This window comes from Salvelinus namaycush, chromosome 3 (assembly GCF_016432855.1).
Source record: "Salvelinus namaycush isolate Seneca chromosome 3, SaNama_1.0, whole genome shotgun sequence".
Taxonomy (NCBI): domain Eukaryota; kingdom Metazoa; phylum Chordata; class Actinopteri; order Salmoniformes; family Salmonidae; genus Salvelinus; species Salvelinus namaycush.
In genome coordinates, this window is record NC_052309.1 from 21,078,580 (window position 1) to 21,102,180 (window position 23,601).

Here is a 23,601-nt window from a genome sequence, read left to right on the forward strand (position 1 = left end):
GTGCAACCAGTTGACCTGTGCTACTCTGGTGCAGCCAGTTGACCTGTGCTACTCTGGTGCAGCCAGTTGACCTGTGCTACTCTGGTGCAGCCAGTTGACCTGTGCTGCTCTGGTGCAGCCAGTTGACCTGTGCTACTCTGGTGCAGCCAGTTGACCTGTGCTGCTCTGGTGCAGCCAGTTGACCTGTGCTGCTCTGGTGCAGCCAGTTGACCTGTGCTACTCTGGTGCAGCCAGTTGACCTGTGCTACTCTGGTGCAGCCAGTTGACCTGTGCTACTCTGGTGCAGCCAGTTGACCTGTGCTGCTCTGGTGCAGCCAGTTGACCTGTGCTGCTCTGGTGCAGCCAGTTGACCTGTGCTGCTCTGGTGCAGCCAGTTGACCTGTGCTGCTCTGGTGCAGCCAGTTGACCTGTGCTGCTCTGATCTGAATGCAGCCAGTTGACCTGTGCTGCTCTGATCTGAATGCAGCCAGTCATACCAGAACTGCTGTGGGTCCACTTCCATGGGAAAAGGCAAAGGACCCGACCAACTATAGGTAGCCAGAGGTAGAGTCCCAGAGACATCACTGCAGAACATGAACGGGACAACCATTTCTCCCACACTGCACTGCTCTTTACTGCAGTGGTGTCAAACAACCTATAGTTTGTGTTGGCCAGGGTAGAGAAGTAACCACTCCTACAATAGCATGCTATACAGATTATAACCTATTACAAATCTGTGTCCACTACAGCATAACAGTCAGTGCAGGGTCCCAGTCCCTGTATCTGTGTAATGTGTTGTGATAAAGAGGAGCCTTGTGTTGTTCTCAGGGGGCAGGGAGCCAACGTGTCTGTCAGCCAGCCACAGGGGCTTAATCCCCAATCCTCATTTGAAATGCGCCACCAGGGTCAAGGATTACAATACATTCTGATCATCACCACATAATGCATAAATTCTCATTCTGCCTGAGCTCGGTAAATATCGGCTGGGGAATACTGAGGAGCGCCGGGAAGACAGGGGAGGAGGAGAGGCTCAGAACCCAGCCTAAAATAGGACTGACTGACTGTGTGTCTCTGTGTGTGTGTGTGTCTCTCTCTGTGTGTGTGTGTGTGTGTCTCTCTCTCTCTCTGTGTGTGTGTGTGTGTGTGTGTGTGTGTGTGTGTGTGTGTGTGTGTGTGTGTGTGTGTGTGTGTGTGTGTGTGTGTGTGTGTGTGTGCGTGTGCGTGTGCGAGGGAGAGAAGACGAGAGACGAGGAACAGGGGAGCTGAAGTGTGGTTGGAGGTGAAGCCTGCCTCAAATCTCATCTCCTATATATTACATGCAGAAATGTGCCATGATGAATGTCTAAATACCTTCTAGAGGACTTAAATGTGCACAGGTGTGCAATGTGCATGAAATGTATGCATGACACTTGCATGTGTGTGTCAAGAGTGATCAAATGCACATCCTTTAGTGGGTGCAGGGCCGGAAAAAGTCAGTATAAAATAAAAAGAGCCTACTCACTCATCAGCTCCACCACGCACCTTTATTAATAAACAAACAGCGTTTAGATCCTGCATTGTATGTGGGACCTGTCTGTGACAGCCCCCCTCCCCCCTCACATTAACATTCATGGAGCCAGTGGAGCATTGCGGGCTGCGTCCGTGAAGCCAGCGCAGCGTTGAGATACGGTGGTGGGGGAGAGAGATAAGAGGTCCGGGAGGGAGGGTGATATAGAGGGTGAGGAGGGCTGTGCCGGGGCATTCATTCCAAAAGGTCACCCAGTGTGTCTCTCTGAGAAAGGTCAGTGAACAGCCTGATGCAACGGCCATACATCACCATTATTACTGTAGGCCATTGATTGCTATGGAAATGAGGTGGGCTGTACACACGGCAGGGCAAGGTCACGCCATTGGTCAGTTATTACCGCGTTTAGAATACCTGTCATCTCACAGTAAACACAACCTCAGCCTGTACTACCCTGCCTACCTACAGTATGTACTGGACGAGGACAGATAAGGAGGACAGTCAGGGGACTAGCCATCTACTGTCCTCTCTGTCTCCAGTGTGTGCTTGGAATCAATATGGACCCACTAGCAAATGGAAGACTACAACACTCCTGCTATGGCATTTGTAAACTCACATAATAGGACAATCAGCAGTCTACAACTGAAGAACCTGTTCTTCTCATTTAGAAATCACACTGACCAACTACAGACGTTGGTAACAAAAAAGCTAAAAGGGGAACAACGTCTGTGTGTGAGTGCAGGAGAGCAGGCGAGCAAAGCAGCATTCAGAGATTTATGGGAGGGTAGCCGTTATAGGGACAGTCATTTCAGGTTTGTGAGTGAGGCTGTGTGTCAGATGGCTGTGACAAGAGGACAGGACAGAGGAACACTGAGCTCTGTGATTTCCAGCCCCAAGATAGAGGAGGTGATAGGTTGAAGAACAGGTCAATATTGGCATGTCAGTGAAAAGTGCTGCCTTTACTCATGTAATGCGTGAACAATAAGAGACTCGCCGTGCGTTATCATTCATGGAGCTGTGGTCGATGGGGGCCATGATGTTCACCAGCTTACTGTGGATGTGGAACCTAGACAGATACGCACGCAAGAACAAACATCATCAAAAATAGGGAATACACACCATTTCAATTATGTTGTAATTAACTCTGGATAAGAGTGTCTGCTAAATGACTAAAATGTTAATGCAATGTACATGTGTGTAACTGTGGTTTGTCCGTTAATAAATGTGAGTATTTGAGTCCATGTGTTAGTTCAGTGTGCCTGCGTGTATAAGATAAACACAGAGAAATACAATGGGCACAAAAGGCCCCAAATAAAAGGCTGACCTTTCCACAAATAGCGTAGTTGAAAAAAAAGAGTCTATATAAATGGAATTTACATTAACAGATGGGGACATTTTCTATAAAAGATCACTCAAATAACTGAAAGGACATTAGACAAACTGGCATTAGAGGAAGTGAAATCTATTTGTTTTTTCATAAACGAACCAAGGGTAATACATGCGGTCATTGGGGCCTCCACGGACAGAGAAACACAGATTGTTCTGCAGTGGATGCTAAAAACAGACCGACTGCACCTAATACTGCTAACGGACATAAATGGAACAAGACGTACATGGAAACAAGGGCACTCAATTATTGTCAGAGTTTTAATGTGGAGAAAAGGAAATATTCTAGTGAATCAATATTTCCTCACTGTATACCTTCGCTGTTCCCTCCACTCAACTGACTTTGCGGCTCTTGCTCGCCTTGGTGGCCACTTTCTTTTCGATCTTACTGCGAAGCTTCTGAATGGCTAGCCATTGTCTGGAAGAGTAGGAGAGGAGAGGACCCCTATCAGACAAAGCCTAGAGGGGTAATCCCAGATCTCAGCACCACACACACAGACGCATGCACACACACATCACTCACCTCCCCATAGCCACCTGGTCGTTGGGGTCTGCAGCACTTGTCTTACGTTCAATAAGCACCCGCAGAAGCTGTTTTAAACAGAATAAGGTGAGCGGAGGAAAAAGAGACCAAAAGGGGAGACTTAGTGTTTCCTGTGTGTGTGTGTGTGGATATATTTATCCCCCCTGCTCATTCACCAGAGTACAGAGCTCCCTCTCTCCCCCTCCTCTCTGCCCTAGCAGCAAATCCATTCACTTAACCTGGACCTCTTCAACAGCGTCAGCCCAGCAGCCAACCACAGAACCTAGGCCCAGACCAGCCAGGCTCTGCCAGAATGAACCACCGCTGGGCATCAGCCTCAGTTAGAAGAGTAACACAGTGCCAGGACCCCAGAGGATCATCAGCACTGGACCTCACAGTACAACATCTTAATGAGGACAGTTCTCATTGATTCACACAACTGACTCTGACTACACATAACCCCACACACAGCCCCACATTACAGGGAGTAGTTTCATTACTCAGCCCTGTTCCTTTGTGTTCCCCCCAGAGATAATAACGTCTCGTCTTGACTGACTGGACCATTTCGTTTTAAAATCGGCCACCATGCAGCCCTCTCCCTGACCCCTATCAGGAGAGAGAGAATCTTCATTAATGTCCCCAATTAACCCCTCTGGCTCTCCCTCTATGGGGCTCTCTCTCTGTATGGCCAGCTTCCAGGCTCTGAGACAGGGAAAGATAGCGAGAATGGGCACTACCAAGTCACCAGCAACACAACATGCACACTACAGTGTGCATGTCCCCATAGCTTTCCTCATCCTTGATCAGGACGTAGGTTAGGAATGTGCATATCTTGCAGTTCCTTGGTGAATGTAACTGTTAAAGCTCCATTGGTGCTACATAATGACTCTAATCCAGTGTGGGAGTGATCGCTCTGTTCACAGACATGGTTAATGACTACGCCTCAGCTGTACTGAGCGGTGTAGAGAGAGCCATTACAGTACTATAGGAGTCAGCATCACACACACAAATGCACAACAGTGATTTATGGCATGCACAGAGTTGCTGACTAAAAAGGTTTCGGTGGATGCAAAGATCAGTCCAGCTCTGGCCTGCTGTGAGAGGTTAACCACATTAAAACCATGTATTACTGGAGTATTACTGGAGCAGGCTTAGTCCCATAGGGAACGGCTCTGAGCTGCACTTCCGGAGCCCTCAGACTGGGGGAGACTCGAATGACAGGACATTGTCCTCTGAAGGACCAACTATAATAACAAGGGCAGTCTTGGTACTTCACGCGACACAATGTAGATCCAGGCACCATTCCCAAGAGCACAGCATCGCTTACTCCTGATATGCTGCCTGTAATACACGTCCACTTTTGTAACAAAATGGAAGTGTGGTATCAAACAATAGATCTTTTTAGGAATGCTTCAGCCCTTGTGTGATGATTGTTTCATGCAGAAGGGTTGATATTTACCTGGTGATAGAAATCATCATCATCAAAGATCTCCTCGTCCAGGTCTTTCAGACATGTGTTAGCTTTCAGCAGCTGCTCTGTCCCCCGAGAGAGAAGAGAGAGGAAGAGGAGGGGAGAGGGAGGGAGGGAGGGGTGAGAACGAGGTAGAGAGTGGGAGAGAGAAAGCTCTCTGTCATGTAGCGATGCAGGAGGTGAAGCCATAAACTCCAGATGTAGCACCCCAGATAAACAGGCTGCTATCCAGATAAAGTGGCACCTCTGGAGGAGGGAGAGGGATGGCTGAGCTGCGCGGGTCCTAATCTAAAACAACCCCTCTATCTCCCGTAATGTATTTAACAACCTACAAATGCTCCTTGCTTGAAATCATTTTGGGCCGTGACATTGCCTACATTTCAGGTTAATAAAGTTCAGATGCTGCATTTGCTGACTAGATTAAGTTAAGATACAGAGCTTAACGTATCTCACTCAGTTAATGCTGTAACAGATGAACGCTTAACAAACTAGAAGGAATCTGACTGAAGAGAGGGTTTCATGGTGAAAGCTCCCACCAGAGATATATTCTTTAAAGGGCCAATGCAGCTGTTTTTATCTCAATATCAAATCATTTCTGGGTAACATTGAAGTACCTTATGGCCTAAATTCACCAAAGGTGAACGTATGAGGCATGTGTGTGATTTATTTTAGAATGCATTGTTTTGAATTATTATGACCCAACCGAAGTAGGGCGGGCGGGTTGTCCGCTTTCACGTCTCGCTCAATTAGAACGTGTCTCTATTTTTGCGTTTTATTGCTGGCGCTGCAGTCAAATGTTTTTATTTTAATGTTGTCATTATTACAATTTTTTTTAGCTCATTTGAATTGGGAGAGATAGCTAAGGGTTTAGGCTTTAGCATACATACTAAATTAGGCCAATTCATCCACTTTTGGAAACACAACATTGCTCTCAGCAAAGATTATTGGCGATATGGACTATCCTGCTAGCATACAGTCACTGCTCTGCCTGTCCCATTCTTTCCACCCGCCTCCCTCTGCTTGCTCCACCCGCTCGCTTCTGGTGAGTTTTTAGCTTCTTAGCAAATAGCAATTTCTCAAGCACCTGGGTGAGGATGTTTCTGTCAAACGCCCAAAACCCTGAGAGAAGAGATAAAGAACAGTTAAAAACAATACCTTAACTCAGTTTGTATTATTTTTATTTCACCTTTATTAACCAAGTAGTCCAGTTGAGAACAAGTTCTCATTTACAACTGCGACCTGGCCAAGATAAAACAAAGCAGTGCGACAAAAACAACAACACAGAGTTACACATAAACAAACACACAGTCAATAACACAATAGAAAAATCTATGTACAGTGTGTGCAAATGTAGAAGATTAGGGAGGTAAGGCAATAAATAGGCCATAGAGGCAAAATAATTACAATTTAGCATTAACACTGGAGTGATAGATGTGCAGATGATGATGTGCAAGTAGAGATACTGGGGTGCAAAAAATCAAAAAGATAGATAACAATATGGGGATGAGGTAGTTGGGTGTGCTATTTACAGATTGCCTGTGTACAGGTAAAGTGATCGGTAAGCTGCTCTCACAGCTGATGCTTAAAGAGAGAGGGAGATATAAGTCTCCAGCTTCAGTGATTTTTGCAATTCGTTCCAGTCATTGATAGCAGAGAACTGAAAGGAAAGGCGGTCAAAGGGGGTGTTGGCTTTGGGGATGACCAGTGAAATATACCTGCTGGAGCACGTGCTACGGGTGGGTGTTGCTATGGTGACCAGTGAGCTGAGATAAGGCGGGGCTTTACCTAGCAAAGACTTATAGATGACCTGGAGCCAGTGGGTTTGGCGACGGATATGTAGTGAGGGCCAGCCAACAAGAGCATACAGGTCGCAGTGGTGGGTAGTATATGGGGCTTTGGTGACAAAAAGGATGGCACTGTGATAGACCACATACAGTTTGCTGAGTAGAGTGTTGGAGGCTATTTTGTAAATGACATCACCAAAGTCAAGAATCGGTAGTATAGTCAGTTTTACGAGGGTATGTTTGGCAGCATGAGTGAAGGAGGTTTTGTTGCGAAATATGAAGCCGATTCTAGATTTAATTTGGATTGGAGATGCTTAATATGAGTTTGAAAGGAGAGTTGACAGTCTAACCAGACACCTAGGTGTTTGTAGTTGTCCACATATTCTAAGTCAGAACCGTCCAGAGTAGTGATGCTAGACGGGCGGGCAGGTGCGGGCAGGTGCGGGCAGCGATCGGTTGAAGAGCATGCATTTAGTTTTACTAGCATTTAAGAGCTGTTGGAGGCCACGAAAAGAGAGTTGTATGGCATTGAAGATCGTTTGGAGGTTTGTTAACACAGTGTCCAAAGAATGGCCAGATGTATACAGAACTTGTCGTCTGCGTAGAGGTGGATCAGAGAATCACCAGCAGCAAGAGCGACATCATTGATACAGTTGAAGTCGGAAGTTTACATACACCTTAGCCAAATACATTTCAACTTAGTTTTTCACAATTCCTGACATTTAATCCAAGTAAAAATTCCCTGTTTTAGGTCAGTTAGGATCACCACTTTAAGAATGTGAAATGTCAGAATAATAGTAGAGAGAATGATTTCTTTCAGCTTTTATTTCTTTCATCACATTCCCAGTGGGTCAGAAGTTTACATACACTCAATTAGTATTTGGTAGCATTGCCTTTAAATTGTTTAACTTGGGTCAAACGTTTCGGGTAGCCTTCCACAAGCTTCCCACAATATGTTGGGTGAATTTTGTCCCATTCCTTCTGACAAAGCTGGTGTAACTGAATCAGGTTTGTAGGCCTCCTTGCTCACCTACGCTTTTTCAGTTCTGCCCACATAACTTTCTATAGGTTTGAGGTCAGGGCTTTGTGATGGCCACTCCAATACCTTGACTTTGTTGTCGTTAAGCCATTTTGCCACAACTTTGGAAGTATGCTTGTGGTCATTGTCCATTTGGAAGACCCATTTGTGACCAAGCTTTAACTTCCTGACTGATGTTGCTTCAATATATCCACATAATTTTCCTTCCTCCTGATGCCATCTATTTTGTGAAGCGCACCAGTCCCTCCTGCAGCAAAGCACGCCCACAACATGATGCTGCCACCCCTATGCTTCATGGTTGGGATCGTGTTCTTCGGCTTGCAAGCATCCCCCTTTTTCCTCCAAACATAACAATGGTCATTATGGCCAAACAGTTCTATTTTTTCATACTTTTCATGACTCTGTACTGGTACCCCCTGTATGTTACTGCTGCTCTTTAATTATTTGTAAAGAAAAAATTGTACTAAAATCTATTTTTTACTGAACACTTATTTTTCTTAAAACTGCATTGTTGGTTTAGGGCTTGTAAGTAAGCATTTCACTGTAAGGTCTATACCTGTTGTATTCGGGAAATGTGACAACATTTGATTTGAATCTGGGTAACAATTAATAAGAACCTTACTGTAATAGTTTTCCATTCAAATGGTCAAAGAGAAACAAAAATTGCTTTTTAGCAAAAAACTATTTCTCAAGCAAAAATGTTGTTAGGGACTGTCTGAGAGTGTTCTTAGTGGAGAGGGGGAGGTATATGTAATCTTGAACATTAGCTGTTATTGGCAGAGTTTTTATATTAATTTATTGTTTTGGTACATTTTACCCCTTTTTCGTGATATCCAATTGGTAGTTACAGTCTTGTCTGAACGCTGCAACTCCCGTACGAACTCGGGGAAGGCGAAGGTCGAGAGCCAAGCGTCCTCCGCAACACGACCCCGCCAAGCCGCACCGCTTCTTGCTTAACCCGGAAGCCAGCCGCACCAATGTGTCAGAGGAAACACCGTACAGTTGTTCGCCACCTCATGGGTCTCCCGGTCATGGCAGAGAGGTTTTGAACTCGCTTTGTTATTGGTCTATATCAACTTATACCGCCTGGTGATGTCAGCAAATGTATTCACACTTTTTCAGTGTTAGTTTCATCAGCTGTTGTACAATATGATACAAAACACAGGAAAAAAAGTTTGACTACACTGGGCCTTTAAAGCCGGAAGTAGGTTGAAATTCAGAGCATTTAATGTTAATCAGGAGAGTGGTCCATGTAGCAGAGTACAACGTGTGCTGTCTGTGGGTGTGGAGGAGAGACAGTGCTGACCTGTGTGCTCCCCAGGTCGTGCCCAGGGAGATGGGCCTAGTGTCTGGGTTCTGATGGAGCAGCTGGTCCTGTAGCTCCAGTGGAGACTCTGGAGAGCCTTCAGGGCTTTGTGACCTTACAGAACATCATAGAGAGAACATGCTGTCAGGATGTAATATACTAACAGAGAGATATGGGAACCAAGAGGGTAAAGATAGAGGGAAACATGCTATGAATATGGTGTTGTCTAAAGTAAACTTAACATTGGTCTTTGTCAAACTCTGAAATGACAATTAGTAGTAAATATGATTACACAAGACCCTGCTAGGTAAAGTCCCCCCTTATCTCAGCTCGCTGGTCACCATAGCAGCACCCACCTGTAGCACGCGCTCCAGCAGGTATATCTCTCTGGTCACCTCCAAAGCCAATTCCTCCTTTGGCCGCCTCTCCTTCCAGTTCTCTGCTGCCAATGACTGGAACGAACTACAAAAATCTCTGAAACTGGAAACACTTATCTCCCTCACCAGCTGTCAGAGCAGCTCACAGATTACTGCACCTGTACATAGCCCATCTATAATTTAGCCCAGACAACTACCTCTTCCCCTACTGTATTTATTTATTTATTTTGCTCCTTTGCACCCCATTATTTCTATTTCTACTTTGCACATTCTTCCACTGCAAATCTACCATTCCAGTGTTTTACTTGCTATATTGTATTTACTTCGCCAACATGGCCTTTTTTTGCCTTTACCTCCCTTATCTCACCTCATTTGCTCACATTGTATATAGACTTATTTTTCTACTGTATTATTGACTGTATGTTTGTTTTACTCCATGTGTAACTCTGTGTTGTTGTATGTGTCGAACTGCTTTGCTTTATCTTGGCCAGGTCGCAATTGTAAATGAGAACTTGTTCTCAACTTGCCTACCTGGTTAAATAAAGGTGAAATAAATAAATAAATAAAAATGAATTAAGGAAGTATGAGTGTAAATGGCATAACGGTGCAAGTCAAATCCTCAATATTAGCTGGGTGGAAAAGGGAAAATAATAAAACAAAGTTATACCGCATAACAATAGAAAATATAACTTCACTTGTCAACCAATCTACAGAAAGTATTCCCCTCAAGCATAAAATGTTTTGGAGCAGATCTGCCTCGGCTGTTGTTAGTCCACATCTCGTCAACATCCATTAAAACATGCCACAAATCTTCGAGACTTTGCCCTCCAAATCACAGGGTGTAGGAAAAGAAAGGAGGTGGGGAACACTTATGATTCCTTCCTCTTCAACTTTAATCAAAAGTACACTGGCACGCTGGAGCCCCCTCCCTCCCTTTCATAATAATGGGCCGCTAAAAATTCAGGAGGCAGGCTCCACATCAATCACTCGCCAGATTTGAGTCCAATGTAATAAATATGCAAATGAAGAGAAGCCAGTGTCTCGTAGCTTTGAGATCAGCGCGGGGAGAAAGAAAGGGAAAAACTGTATTAATTGCCCATGGCCAGAGGAATCCTATTACTGTGGGCATTGATTATAAAATTGTGTGAGTGATTTTCATGAGGGAGGTGGACTACCATCACGCCTTGAGAAAAATAGTATTAGAAGAATCACGACAAATCTGTCAGGTTTAAACAATAATGAGAGAAAAGCAAACTAGCGTTTCACATATGATTCCACTGTGGAATTAAGGATTAAGATATTCTTATAAGAAAAGACAGAAAATATGATTTCGTTATGACAATCTTCCTGTAGTGATGTTTTTACCGACAGCCAAGCCTACTTCAGATTCTAGTCACATAGTTTGAATTATTTTCTACTCACCAAATACTAAACCATAACACTAGCTCCAGCCTTGTCCACCAAGATTAAAAATTCATGTTTCAAATGCCATTGCGTTTAAAGTAACTTATGTTACGCACTAATAATCACTGCATATGCAGGCAAGCAATACTAATTTTCTAAATCTGTGTCTGGGAGATAACATGTCTAGACAAAACATTCAGTATTATCACCACATCATTTATTAACTTTGTAATGTGTGTTTTTGTGTAATTTCCCTTTTTTCTCAATTTCCCCCTGGGGATCAACAAAGTTAAATTAATTTAATATTCTTGGTAGCTGTCAAATAAAATGTAGTTTAAAATATAACCAGAAACAATGCACTCACTATTCTTCAACGCTCCAGCAAACTCTGCTCCACCCCTCTTCTTGAACTATGGGAAGGTATGTGTTTGTGGCAGCTTATTGGCTGTCAGAAGAGCTTTCTGCACTTTAATTTGCCCCTCAAGTAGCTGGTCCCAAAGAGCTGTGAAGATTCAATAAAATAATGACACGGTTGTCTACTGAGAAAAATAGATGACAATATGTGCTTAAGTTGGTTCATCATTGTGAAGAATATACACTGCTCAGAAAAATAAAGGGAACACTTAAACAACACAATGTAACTCCAAGTCAATCACATTTCTGTGAAATCAAACTGTCCACTTAGGAAGCAACACTGATTGACAATAAATTTCACATGCTGTTGTGCAAATGGAATAGACAAAAGGTGGAAATTATAGGCAATTAGCAAGACACCCCCAATAAAGGAGTGGTTCTGCAGGTGGTGACCACAGACCACTTCTCAGTTCCTATGCCTCCTGGCTGATGTTTTGGTCATTTTTGAATGCTGGCGGTGCTTTCACTCTAGTGGTAGCATGAGACGGAGTCTACAACCCACACAAGTGGCTCAGGTAGTGCAGCTCATCCAGGATGGCACATCAATGCGAGCTGTGGCAAGAAGGTTTGCTGTGTCTGTCAGCGTAGTGTCCAGAGCATGGAGGCGCTACCAGGAGACAGGCCAGTACATCAGGAGACGTGGAGGAGGCCGTAGGAGGGCAACAACCCAGCAGCAGGACCGCTACCTCCGCCTTTGTGCAAGGAGGAGCAGGTGGAGCACTACCAGAGCCCTGCAAAATGACCTCCAGCAGGCCACAAATGTGCATGTGTCTGCTCAAACGGTCAGAAACAGCCTCCATGAGGGTGGTATGAGGGCCCGACGTCCACAGGTGGGGGTTGTGCTTACAGCCCAACACTGTGCAGGACGTTTGGCATTTGCCAGAGAACACCAAGATTGGCAAATTCGCCACTGGCGCCCTGTGCTCTTCACAGATGAAAGCAGGTTCACACTGAGCACATGTGACAGACGTGACAGAGTCTGGAGACGCCGTGGAGAACGTTCTGCTGCCTGCAACATCCTCCAGCATGACCGGTTTGGCGGTGGGTCAGTCATGGTGTGGGGTGGCATTTCTTTGGGGGGCCGCACAGCCCTCCATGTGCTCGCCAGAGGTAGCCTGACTGCCATTAGGTACCGAGATGAGATCCTCAGACCCCTTGTGACACCATATGCTGGTGCGGTTGGCCCTGGGTTCTTCCTAATGCAAGACAATGCTAGACCTCATGTGGCTGGAGTGTGTCAGCAGTTCCTGCAAGAGGAAGGCATTGATGCTATGGACTGGCCCGCCCGTTCCCCAGACCTGAATCCAATTGAGCACATCTGGGACATCATGTCTCGCTCCATCCACCAGACTGTCCAGGAGTTGGCGGATGCTTTAGTCCAGGTCTGGGAGGAGATCCCTCAGGAGACCATCCGCCACCTCATCAGGAGCATGTCCAGGCGTTGTAGGGAGGTCATACAGGCACGTGGAGGCCACACACACTACTGAGCCTCATTTTGACTTGTTTTAAGGACATTACATCAAAGTTGGATCAGCCTGTAGTGTGGTTTTCCACTTTAATTTTGAGTGTGACTCCAAATCCAGACCTCCATGGGTTGATTAATTTGATTTCCATTGATCATTTTTGTGTGATTTTGTTGTCAGCACATTCAACTATGTAAAGAAAATGGTATTTAATAAGAATATTTCATTCATTCAGATCTAGGATGTGTTATTTTAGTGTTCCCTTTATTTTTTTGAGCAGTGTATATTACACATAGCAGGTCTATCAAAATACATACCAAGTTGATCTTTCCAAGCTTTCCCTTTCTCCACCTCTTCATCCACCTTCTCTTAAGAAAATATCATCACAGCTCCCACATCGTCAGCTTCATCCTCCATCTCTTCATCCTCATCTTCCTCGTTCTCTCCATCATCATCGCCACTTTCTTCATCATCATACTCCTCTTCGCTCTCTTCAAAGTGATCCATCCCCTCTGTTAGCTTATGTAAGTCTGTCTCTGAGGGAAGTGTCATGTCCGTCTCCTTCCGCTTAGATACCAAGCTTTTCTTCTTAGCAGTGTCACTCTCAATCTCTTCATCATCATCATCATCTTCAGCCTCTCCATCCTCCAGATCAGCATCATCAACATTGTCATCTTCAGCTTCCTCCTCGTTTTCATCATCATTGTCCTCGTCCTCTCCTAAAAACCCAAATCGCAATAGAATGATAAGACCAGGATTCAATATTACATTTGAAAAAACCAAACAGATGTTCATTAACAACCATACGGCGATAAAATGTAGCATTTCTAACTAATGCAAGCAGTTAAGGCTGTAGATGGCCTTCCACTCAGCAGCTGAATAATAGTAGTGCATGCCGTGTACACAACAGCTTAATGCTGTAATCGGTTGTCTTCTAAGTTTAAATTGATTAGCTGCATGGCCCGTGTTTGACTTGCAACTCTTTGCCTTAATCAAGGCATTTTGTTTGGATAAACAGGGATTAGCTTGATTAACAACAATGCAATTTCTCCATTTAATAGCCAAAAAACAGCCCACTTGAAGATGTAGGCCTAAGCTATTCTATGTTACATGCTTATTGTAATTAAACGTCTACACATGATTTGACAATACACAGCTGAGCATAGATTAAATTGGAAATAAGGAACCTACATCAATCTATTAAAGCTACGGTATCTTGTTCACCAGCAATGTGTTATGGTAATAATTATAGGAGACATTAACAAGATTATAAGAGAATCTAGTGTGGCGTGAGAGGCACATTTACTTGTAGTTTATTTTGAACTGAATGATGGACAGTTACTAAATGTAAAGGTGTCCCTTGCAGAACCACAAGAGGGCAGAATTCTACAAAATACCATTTTCAAATGCAGTGCCTTGATGAAATTGCTTTTGAAATACACTGCTCAAAAAAATAAAGGGAACACTAAAATAACACATCCTAGATCTGAATGAATGAAATATTCTTATTAAATATTTTTTTCTTTACATAGTTGAATGTGCTGACAACAAAATCACACAAAAATTATCAATGGAAATCAAATGTATCAACCCATGGAGGTCTGGATTTGGAGTCACACTCAAAATTAAAGTGGAAAACCACACTACAGGCTGATCCAACTTTGATGTAATGTCCTTAAAACAAGTCAAAATGAGGCTCAGTAGTGTGTGTGGCCTCCACGTGCCTGTATGACCTCCCTACAACGCCTGGACATGCTCCTGATGAGGTGGCGGATGGTCTCCGGAGGGATCTCCTCCCAGACCTGGACTAAAGCATCCGCCAACTCCTGGACAGTCTGTGGTGCAACGTGGCGTTGGTGGATGGAGCGAGACATGATGTCCCAGATGTGCTCAATTGGATTCAGGTCTGGGAACGGGCGGGCCAGTCCATAGCATCAATGCCTTCCTCTTGCAGGAACTGCTGACACACTCCAGCCACATGAGGTCTAGCATTGTCTTGCATTAGGAGGAACCCAGTGCCAACCGCACCAGCATATGGTCTCACAAGGGGTCTGAGGATCTCATCTCGGTACCTAATGGCAGTCAGGCTACCTCTGGCGAGCACATGGAGGGCTGTGCGGCCCCCCAAAGAAATGCCACCCCACACCATGACTGACCCACCGCCAAACCGGTCATGCTGGAGGATGTTGCAGGCAGCAGAACGTTCTCCACGGCGTCTCCAGACTCTGTCACGTCTGTCACATGTGCTCAGTGTGAACCTGCTTTCATCTGTGAAGAGCACAGGGCGCCAGTGGCGAATTTGCCAATCTTGGTGTCCTCTGGCAAATGCCAAACGTCCTGCACGGTGTTGGGCTGTAAGCACAACCCCCACCTGTGGACGTCGGGCCCTCATACCACCCTCATGGAGGCTGTTTCTGACCGTTTGAGCAGACACATGCACATTTGTGGCCTGCTGGAGGTCATTTTGCAGGGCTCTGGCAGTGCTCCTCCTGCTCCTCCTTGCACAAAGGCGGAGGTAGCGGCCCTGCTGCTGGGTTGTTGCCCTCCTACGGCCTCCTCCACGTCTCCTGATGTACTGGCCTGTCTCCTGGTAGCGCCTCCATGCTCTGGACACTACGCTGACAGACACAGCAAACCTTCTTGCCACAGCTCGCATTGATGTGCCATCCTGGATGAGCTGCACTACCTGAGCCACTTGTGTGGGTTGTAGACTCCGTCTCATGCTACCCCTAGAGTGAAAGCACCGCCAGCATTCAAAAGTGACCAAAACATCAGCCAGGAAGCATAGGAACTGAGAAGTGGTCTGTGGTCACCACCTGCAGAACCACTCCTTTATTGGGGGTGTCTTGCTAATTGCCTATAATTTCCACCTGTTGTCTATTCCATTTGCACAACAGCATGTGAAATTTATTGTCAATCAGTGTTGCTTCCTAAGTGGACAGTTTGATTTCACAGAAGTGTGATTGACTTGGAGTTACATTGTGTTGTTTAAGTGTTCCCTTTATTTTTTTGAGCAGTGTACATTCTTCCTTCCTCCCGTCCTATTTATTTATTTTTATTTAACCACGCAAGTCAGTTAAGAACAAATTATTATTTACAATGACGCCCTAGGAACAGTGGGTTAACTGCCTTGTTCAGGGGCAGAACTGCAGATTTTTACCTTGTCAGCTCGGGGATTCGATCTAGCAACCTTTCGGTTACTGGCCCAACGCTCTAACCACCTGCCGCCCCAAAAGGGTGAGCATGTATCTGATTAAATAAGTAAAATCAAGGTTACTACCTTATCGTTTCACCAATCCAACCTTATCAGATCAATTCCAGGGATAGAAGGACAAAAATATGCATTTCAAGTACTTGAACCCAAACTACCAGCTCTCATCCAACTTTCTAGACAGGTTCCTTATTTCCTTTTCCCTGTGGTCAGTTGCATTGATTATCCAACATATATGTTTATCATTATTATAAATGACACATTCATGTTCCAACTCACCAGAACCTTCGATCTCCTTTAGCATGTCTTTACGAGAGGTTGCCTTGGCCAGGTACCGTTTGTCTGTCTCTTCCAGCAGAGTTATAGCTTTCTTCCGGAGCCCACTTAAGGCAACCACATCATCACCACCACCCTCAAATGCCTCTACCACCTTGGCTTTCGTCTCTGGGAGGTATCCAAACATTGAGATTGAATGATTGAAAACTGCAAGTTTATAGTCATATCTGATCAATATACAAAGTGGCTGGCAATAATAGCTTACTGTTCAGGATCAGAATGTTACAATTAAATCAGAAGAATTCTTCAGGAGAAAGACAAGTCAAGTGGAAAAACTGACAGGATATTGCCCCTCTCCATAAGGTCATGTCAATGTTGATTTGTATCTTCAGCATCGAGCCGACTTGCTAGCAATGACAATGAATATAAGAGGTTTGGAGAGATAAGAATACTAGCTAGTGATAATATTAAAATTGTCATCATAGCTAGCTAGCAGCACCAGTAGCAGAATCATATGTTATTGGAACTGGTGCAGTGGGTGTTCATCCTACAACGTGCTCAGTTTGAAAACCTCACAACAAATACATGTCTAAGTGGTTGGTTGCCAGTACTGCATCATAATCGTTTATAGAGGTGTTTCGTGCTTTCAGTGTACTACTAGCCTGTTAGCTAACTGGCTAGCTTAGTTTTACATGCTACCCGGCGTGTGTGTAACGAGTTGATACATGAAAACGGAAACATTGTCCTCAAATCGAAAACAAAATATACCTATAAAACATTACAAATCGTGTAAATCATTATCATCCCCTGGATCCGTGAACTTGGGCAGAGGATTTAATAAATCCTCGAGCTGTTGTGATTTGTAGCCAGCCATCGTTCCATGCACTCACAACTCACACGTGTTAATCCCTACGTCATCAAGAGGCGACTCAAAGATAAAAATAGATTAACGAAATAGATCTGCTACAGTTTAACTTCAAGCAACCGGGGGTTGTTGTTTAGGCTATTGATTTTGGATTATTAAAATAATTAAACCAGATAATGTCGGGTGGACGAATACTATCCGACGTAATTGTTGTTCAGCATAATACACCGTAAACCCTGCAGGTAAAGTGGGTTATAATATATGGTAAATGAATAATATACTTTCTATATGTTGTAGGCCTACTTCAATAATTAGTGCCACAGGGATGTGAGTGCAATTTTTTGGTGCCAATTCATACATGTAGGATCTCATTGTCATATTTAAAAAATCTTATTGCATTTGAGAAATATGTAGATCTACCGTTATATCATATTTTCTTAATTTATAGGCTTGATCTTCCTCTTTCCAAACTCTAATCCCCTTATAGGAGAGGCCTGTACCTGCTCAGACATCCTCATGTCAATTTATCTGATGATGGAGAGCTGAGCAGCATTGTAGACGTGGATGTGGCCCTCTGTGTACTGTAGTCTAATCAGTGAGTGGATTCTGTACATCAGACACACCCAATGTCAGCGATTTAAATAACATAACACTAGGGCCTAGGGGCAGTTGGGTAAACTGTACTTTAGGTCGACTGTTTAGAAATCAAGAAGTGTGCAGAAGGTGTGTTAGAAGTGAATGAAGAAAGAACAGTAGCGTCCATCTTTTCAACCTAAAAATGTCCACCCCTTTATCGTTAAAAATGCTTGCAGTTTTTTTTTTACATGTTTTATTATACAGTGAATGGTCTAATATGCACTAGAGGTCACATAATCATATGAGAGTTGATATTTCAAGAATATAGCAGCTGCTGGTAACATATTTGACCATCAATGTTTAATCATTTGGACTTTCATGTAAAGACACAAAATAAAGCCTTTCGGACACAATAGACAGCCTCATTATATAATTAACTATAATTTAACACATTCTGTTAAAAATGCTACTATGTTTCTTGTAGTATGTTCAGCAATTGATGACGCAAAGCACTAACGAATTGTGCTTTTATCCTTATTTGGCAACGGTCTATTTGTGTTTTTATATGTTCTTCGAAGTAAACACAATAATACAATCTAGCACAGTGAGGAACCATGACCATAATATAAATAGAATAAATACAAAAGTTTGGTTTGTTGCTTGAACGATGTTCACATCTGAATCAAGAGGTTTCAAACAATGCTCATATTCAAACCCCTGAAGTACTGTAAATATATACGTAAACAGTTGACTGTTCTACTGTATGTCCACCTCAAACCATTGTCCATTGATTTTTAGAAGGTTGACTTCATCTTCAAATTCAAGTTATTTTCAATTAAATAAAAGATTATACAACTTTTTAAAGTTTTCCTTTTGAAGGCAAACTCTCTAGGATTTGGCAAAACACAGACATATACAGAGAAACAAAAACAAATTGAGAAATAAGCACGACTACCAAAGCCATCATAAAAGCTTTAGGTAAAAAAAAATCATTTTTATCTGATATGGTAGAAAAAAGCAAAAGTTCTGCTGAACGCTTATACAGTATTCACCATTATATGACTGCTTTGGAGTCTGCACTGTTACTGTGTGAATCTTTAAATAAAACTGCAACAATCAAAACAGCAGTAAAGGTAGTTAGAGACAAGTAATAAATTAAATGCGTATATATTATTAAGTATAAATGAATTGACGAATAAATAAATAAATAATATAAATAAAAAGGGATACTCGCTCAGGACTTCAGTTGCCTCCTAAGTCAATAGTTAGCCTTGGCTTCATAATGTCCTGTGTGCTACCAGACAGTGCCTTCGCTCATCTCTGAGGAGGGGTGTGACAATTGGTTGCTGTATCCACTGCCGTTGATGGACAGTGAGGTGAAGGGTGTGCTGACGCCACACATCTCACTGGAGATGCTGTGCATTGACCCGGGTCCGTTGGGCTCGGGGCTAGGCGAGTCCGCTGGATGGTGAGATATGATGTCAGTGAAGCACTGCACCTCACCAGATGGGTGGTGCCCAGCCAGGTGATGGTCCATGCCCCCTAAAGGGGTGCCAGCGGGGCCAGAGGAGAAGCCTAGGTCCACTGGGGTCTGGGCCTGCAACAAGGGGGGGCCTTGGGTGTAGTACTCAAAATTTCCTCCAGGTCCATAGTATTCACTCTGATAATCTACAAACATATACACCAGAATTATTATGGGAAATGCTTATGTGGTGAAAATAAAAAATATAACAAAATGTATTGTACCGGTACAATGAAACTATAGGAATGCCATTTAAATTACAAAAAAAAGTACAACTATTACATTTCCAGTAGTATAAAGGGTTAATTTGCCATAATAGTGATTTGGAGGATGACAGTATTGTAATTAGACTTAAAACAATGACAACTATTGCCTATTTTTTCTCTTATTTTTTTCACTTCACCCCAAGAATGTTTAAATGTAATTCATACAGTAAGCCTAGACCTATTGCCATTTTTTTTAATGAAATAAAACACCTGTGAATTATGAGTGAAATTGGGAATTTAAATAAGGTAAAAAGGCCTGTGCATGGCGCTCATAATCAAAATGCATTTCGGATGATCTTTAAACACAAATGTGTTATTTGGGTGGACCATGGTGAATATAAAATACCTTACCACCATAGTATGAGAAATGGCCGTTGGGGATCAGCTCCCCGGGTTCGAGTCGGTCCACCAGAGTTCTCATTCTCCTTGGACTGCGGAAGAACGAGTGCCTTCTCGCCCCCAGTGCACTCAGCTGCTTCATGCGCCGCTCTTTAGACCGCCGATTTTGGAACCAAACCTGCACACCACATATTACATGGAAATGGCTGATTGAAATTGAGCCCCGGTCAAATATTTATTTTGTGCATCAGAAATGTGTGCAGCATCTCGAGGTCCCAGATCTGATGACATGTTGTGAAATGCCCTTTTAATAACCATGACGTGATTAGCCTATAGGCCTATACCTCTAAATGGGTCCTTGGCTCAACTGTCAAATGTTTAATGATCTTTAACCCAGTTTAGCGTATGTTTCGTGAATACCAGGGACTTAACAGCCAGGGACAACCCCCCCACCCTTTTACTCCACAATTGCCACATTCTCGTAACATATGCTAAAGCCTAATAGTCCAACATATAGCCGCTATTTTCAAAATGAGAAAACAAAGACCTTTGCATTGATATGTATAGACTATAGATAGCCTAGAGGTCATGGTGTGAAAACATTGTGAAGTCATGACAATATGTGCATCTGCACCACTTTCATGGTAAGCAATCTGCATATCTTGCCATCTGCCATTATTGACCTAGGTGCCATTGAATTGAAAATACTTTCTCACAGACCCGTTTCTCACAGACCCGTATACTGAAAATAAGCATATTTTTTTATTGTTCGTGTGATACAGACTTAAACGAAATGGACTCTTACCTGGATCACTCTCATGTTGAGACCTGTCTCCTGCGCCAGCTGTTCTCGAATGTGTCTTGTGGGTTTTGGCGTGGCCGTGAAAGCAGCTTTGAGGACCTCAAGTTGCTTGGCTTTTATAGTTGTTCGAGGCCCACGTCGTTTCCCCCCTACGTTCTGCTCATCGTTTTCATTGCTACCCACCTCTTTATCAGATAAAGGCCCGATTTCCGAATCTTTACCATCATCCTGTGGGTCTTGGGAATCTGGAGATAGACTTGGGTCACTGCAGGTCGTGACTGTGAGATGAAAGAAACACGAAATGAAATGACTTTAAATGTATTCTTATGACTTTATAGCATATTCATTAACGAATATACAAAAAATAATCGACAAGAATACCATATCATTAGAGTATTATTAGGCTACTATTGGGCCAATTAATATTGTTATTATTAGTATTATGCACTAGACATATTAGCCAACTACTTTTACACATATTATTATTGGTGATGATAACATGAATTAACAATCAATTCTAATCCCTATATTAATATTTTATTCGTCATCAACGCTATTGTTTAGATTTGTACTGTTATTAAACCTATCAAGATACTGTTATCATAACTGTTCCCCCCGCCCCCCAAAAATATATATTTTTTATAAATGGAATATAAAGCAATAGCAAAAAGTTGAAAATAATGATTCACAAGAGGCTATAGAATTATATAGAATATACATATATATTAACGCTTTATGGTTGAAAATTGGGATGTGGTTCAAGTCATGTTCCATACCTGAGAGGAGGGTTGTGTTCTTTCCGTTGCTGTTGCTTAGGTAGTCCTCTTTACAAACAAACTTAAATTCATCTAGAATGTACATTTCCTCTCCAGTAGATAGCTGTTTGTTACACATCATGCACGTGAAACAGTTCAGGTGAAACACTTTGCTCTTTGCTCTTCGAACCAAATCGTTGGGCGAGATTCCCTGGGCGCAACCTCCACACTTTGTGCCAAATCTCCTAAAAGAAAGAAAAAATAAATACCATCATTGATCAAACAAAGCAGGGCTGACAGTGTACCAGCAAATAGCCACAGAAAATATTCACATCAGATTACCAATAACATGAAAATATTATTGGCAACATTATAGATGTTTACACGAAGGGATACGCGTTTTTCATGAAGCAAAATATTTAATTTTCAGTATTTTGATGCTTAATATATTTTTGGTGAGATTCCAAGTGAATATAACTATATATATACATTTCGTATGCTTTTTCTTTTCAAGTTTGTTTGTGAATCTGTAAATGACATGTTGGGCCTGCACTAGCTTCACCGCCACTATATTCATTTTACGTGGGCCTATTCACACAGATAACAAGTTATTTAGCAACCATAAATATAAGATAAGAATTATGTTTTTTAGGCTAAATACATTTTTATAAATAAATATAAATGTATCTTATATTTAGGCCTAGGTTTACGTGTTGCAGAACTCTTAAAAAAAACTATAATTCAAGAAAGGCCACGCCGTTTATTATTAGGTTATTGAATGGCGAGAAGTCAAACATGCATAAAAAAACGGTCCATTATTGAAATATATCCTATTTAATGCTTGAAAATAACAAAGCCACAGTTAAATGTTCAATGTTGCAATGTAGCCTATATTTATGTAAATAGTTGTGTATTTAAATAGTTAACAAACGTGTGGACTGGAGTTCTGTGATTGCAGTATTGGTTTTCTCAAGATGATTTATTATTCAAATCCACTTATCACATTTTCACTAGAGTCTCAGCAAACAAACGGGTGTGCGCCGACTGATTGAACGCAGAATACATTTCCGTCAAGAATCCTGGCATAATTTTAATCCCCGCGGCTTGTTTGACAGCCTTTCCTTGTAAACAAAGGACGCGTTTCTTTAATCCGTCACAGAACATGGTGATATATGCTTATAATGTATCAGCTTTTCCTGGATCACCACTCATAATCTGGGTTTCCTGCCTCTGGTTTGTTCAAATTATGTCGCTCATGAGGATAGATTAAACAAGATTGACACGAGGCTCTGTTGCAAAAAAAAACAATCTTGCAATATAATTTTTTTATGATAAAACTTGCATTTCACATAATCTGTTGTACATTTGCATAGTTCTGCTTAATTGGATACCCAGTAGAAGCTAAAGCTCTTCCGCACAATACTGAAAGGCATGTGCCCAGGTGTGCTTACCTAAAAAAGTCGTTTTTGCAGTACAGTCTCCCTTCCCGTGAAAAACATTTTTCTGTCAAATTGCATTTACAGTCACAGCACTGTACGCACTTGATGTGCCATGGTCTGTCCAGAACATTGAGTAGAAACCTGTCCAGAATAGGTCTTTCGCAGCCGGCACAGTGAACCATATTTGGATAATTCCAGCTATTCCAAGTGAATGTCTTTCTTTTTTGTCCCAAACGAAAGCGATGTGTCTGTCTCCTTAGTCGCTTTGTTGATTTAGAGAATGACCTGCTCTAGTCCACTCCTACAATCCAGAGGATGCAGCTCATCCAGACGAATCTCTCAACAATGAGCAACAATCATCATATCCCTTGAGCTCAAATATTATTGCATTCCTCCTGCATGGACAGAACAAACTTGGCTATAAAAAATGGTATAAAAAAAACGAAAACGAACAATTAACTTATCAAAGTGAATACATTTCACAAGCAAGAATGCAAACTTGAGAGGAGCAAGGCCTCTGCTTGTCCATCAATATGAGCCAAGAGGTGCGATAGTAGGCTAATGATTTTGTGAATCTGAACAAGGCATCATGCCACTACAATTACGCACGAATACATAACTGCCACACAGCCAAATAATTATTGCCAAAGCCGAAAGTTAACACAAATATGATAAAAATCTGTTCAATTTCTTGTCGATTCTGTCATAATCCTTCTATTCTTCGAGTATGATGCACTCTTTAGTCCAAGCTTCAGTATCCGTACCTCTGAAAGCGCACGAGCTAGCCTTATTAGGAGCCTCCTGACGTCATGTTGAATCGACACCTATCAGCAGCTTGCTGTTGGAGTGGCAATTACTATGCCCGCTAAACTTGCCGGACGGACCCACTAAGGACTAGGG

At 42.7% G+C, this 23,601-nt stretch overlaps 1 protein-coding gene and 1 pseudogene across 1 annotated transcript; both read right to left on the reverse strand.

Moving 5' to 3' along the window:
• Positions 1 to 1,501: 1,501 nt before the first annotated feature.
• On the reverse strand, positions 1,502 to 16,584 carry LOC120043577 (annotated as a pseudogene).
• A 2,288-nt stretch (positions 16,585 to 18,872) lies between these two features.
• LOC120044262 (LIM/homeobox protein Lhx1-like) lies at positions 18,873 to 22,883 on the reverse strand. Its single transcript, XM_038988869.1, has 5 exons — positions 22,714 to 22,883; positions 21,284 to 21,507; positions 20,511 to 20,785; positions 19,718 to 19,883; positions 18,873 to 19,246 (listed from the first exon to the last, which is right to left on the reverse strand). The coding sequence occupies exons 1-5, from the start codon at positions 22,881 to 22,883 to the stop codon at positions 18,873 to 18,875; spliced, it is 1,209 nt and encodes a 402-aa protein (XP_038844797.1).
• Between the last annotated feature and the right edge of the window lie 718 nt (positions 22,884 to 23,601).

What these genes read in the sequence shown, in the direction of transcription:
- LOC120044262 (XM_038988869.1), bottom strand. Translation starts at nt 22,883, where the DNA reads ATGGTTCACTGTGCCGGCTGCGAAAGACCTATTCTGGACAGGTTTCTA. An exon ending in TGCAAAAACGACTTTTTTAG is followed by an intron (nt 21,508 to 22,713) that starts GTAAGCACACCT and finishes TCTTTCTTTTAG; the next exon opens with GAGATTTGGCACAAAGTGTG. An exon ending in GAACACAACCCTCCTCTCAG is followed by an intron (nt 20,786 to 21,283) that starts GTATGGAACATG and finishes TTCATCTCACAG; the next exon opens with TCACGACCTGCAGTGACCCA.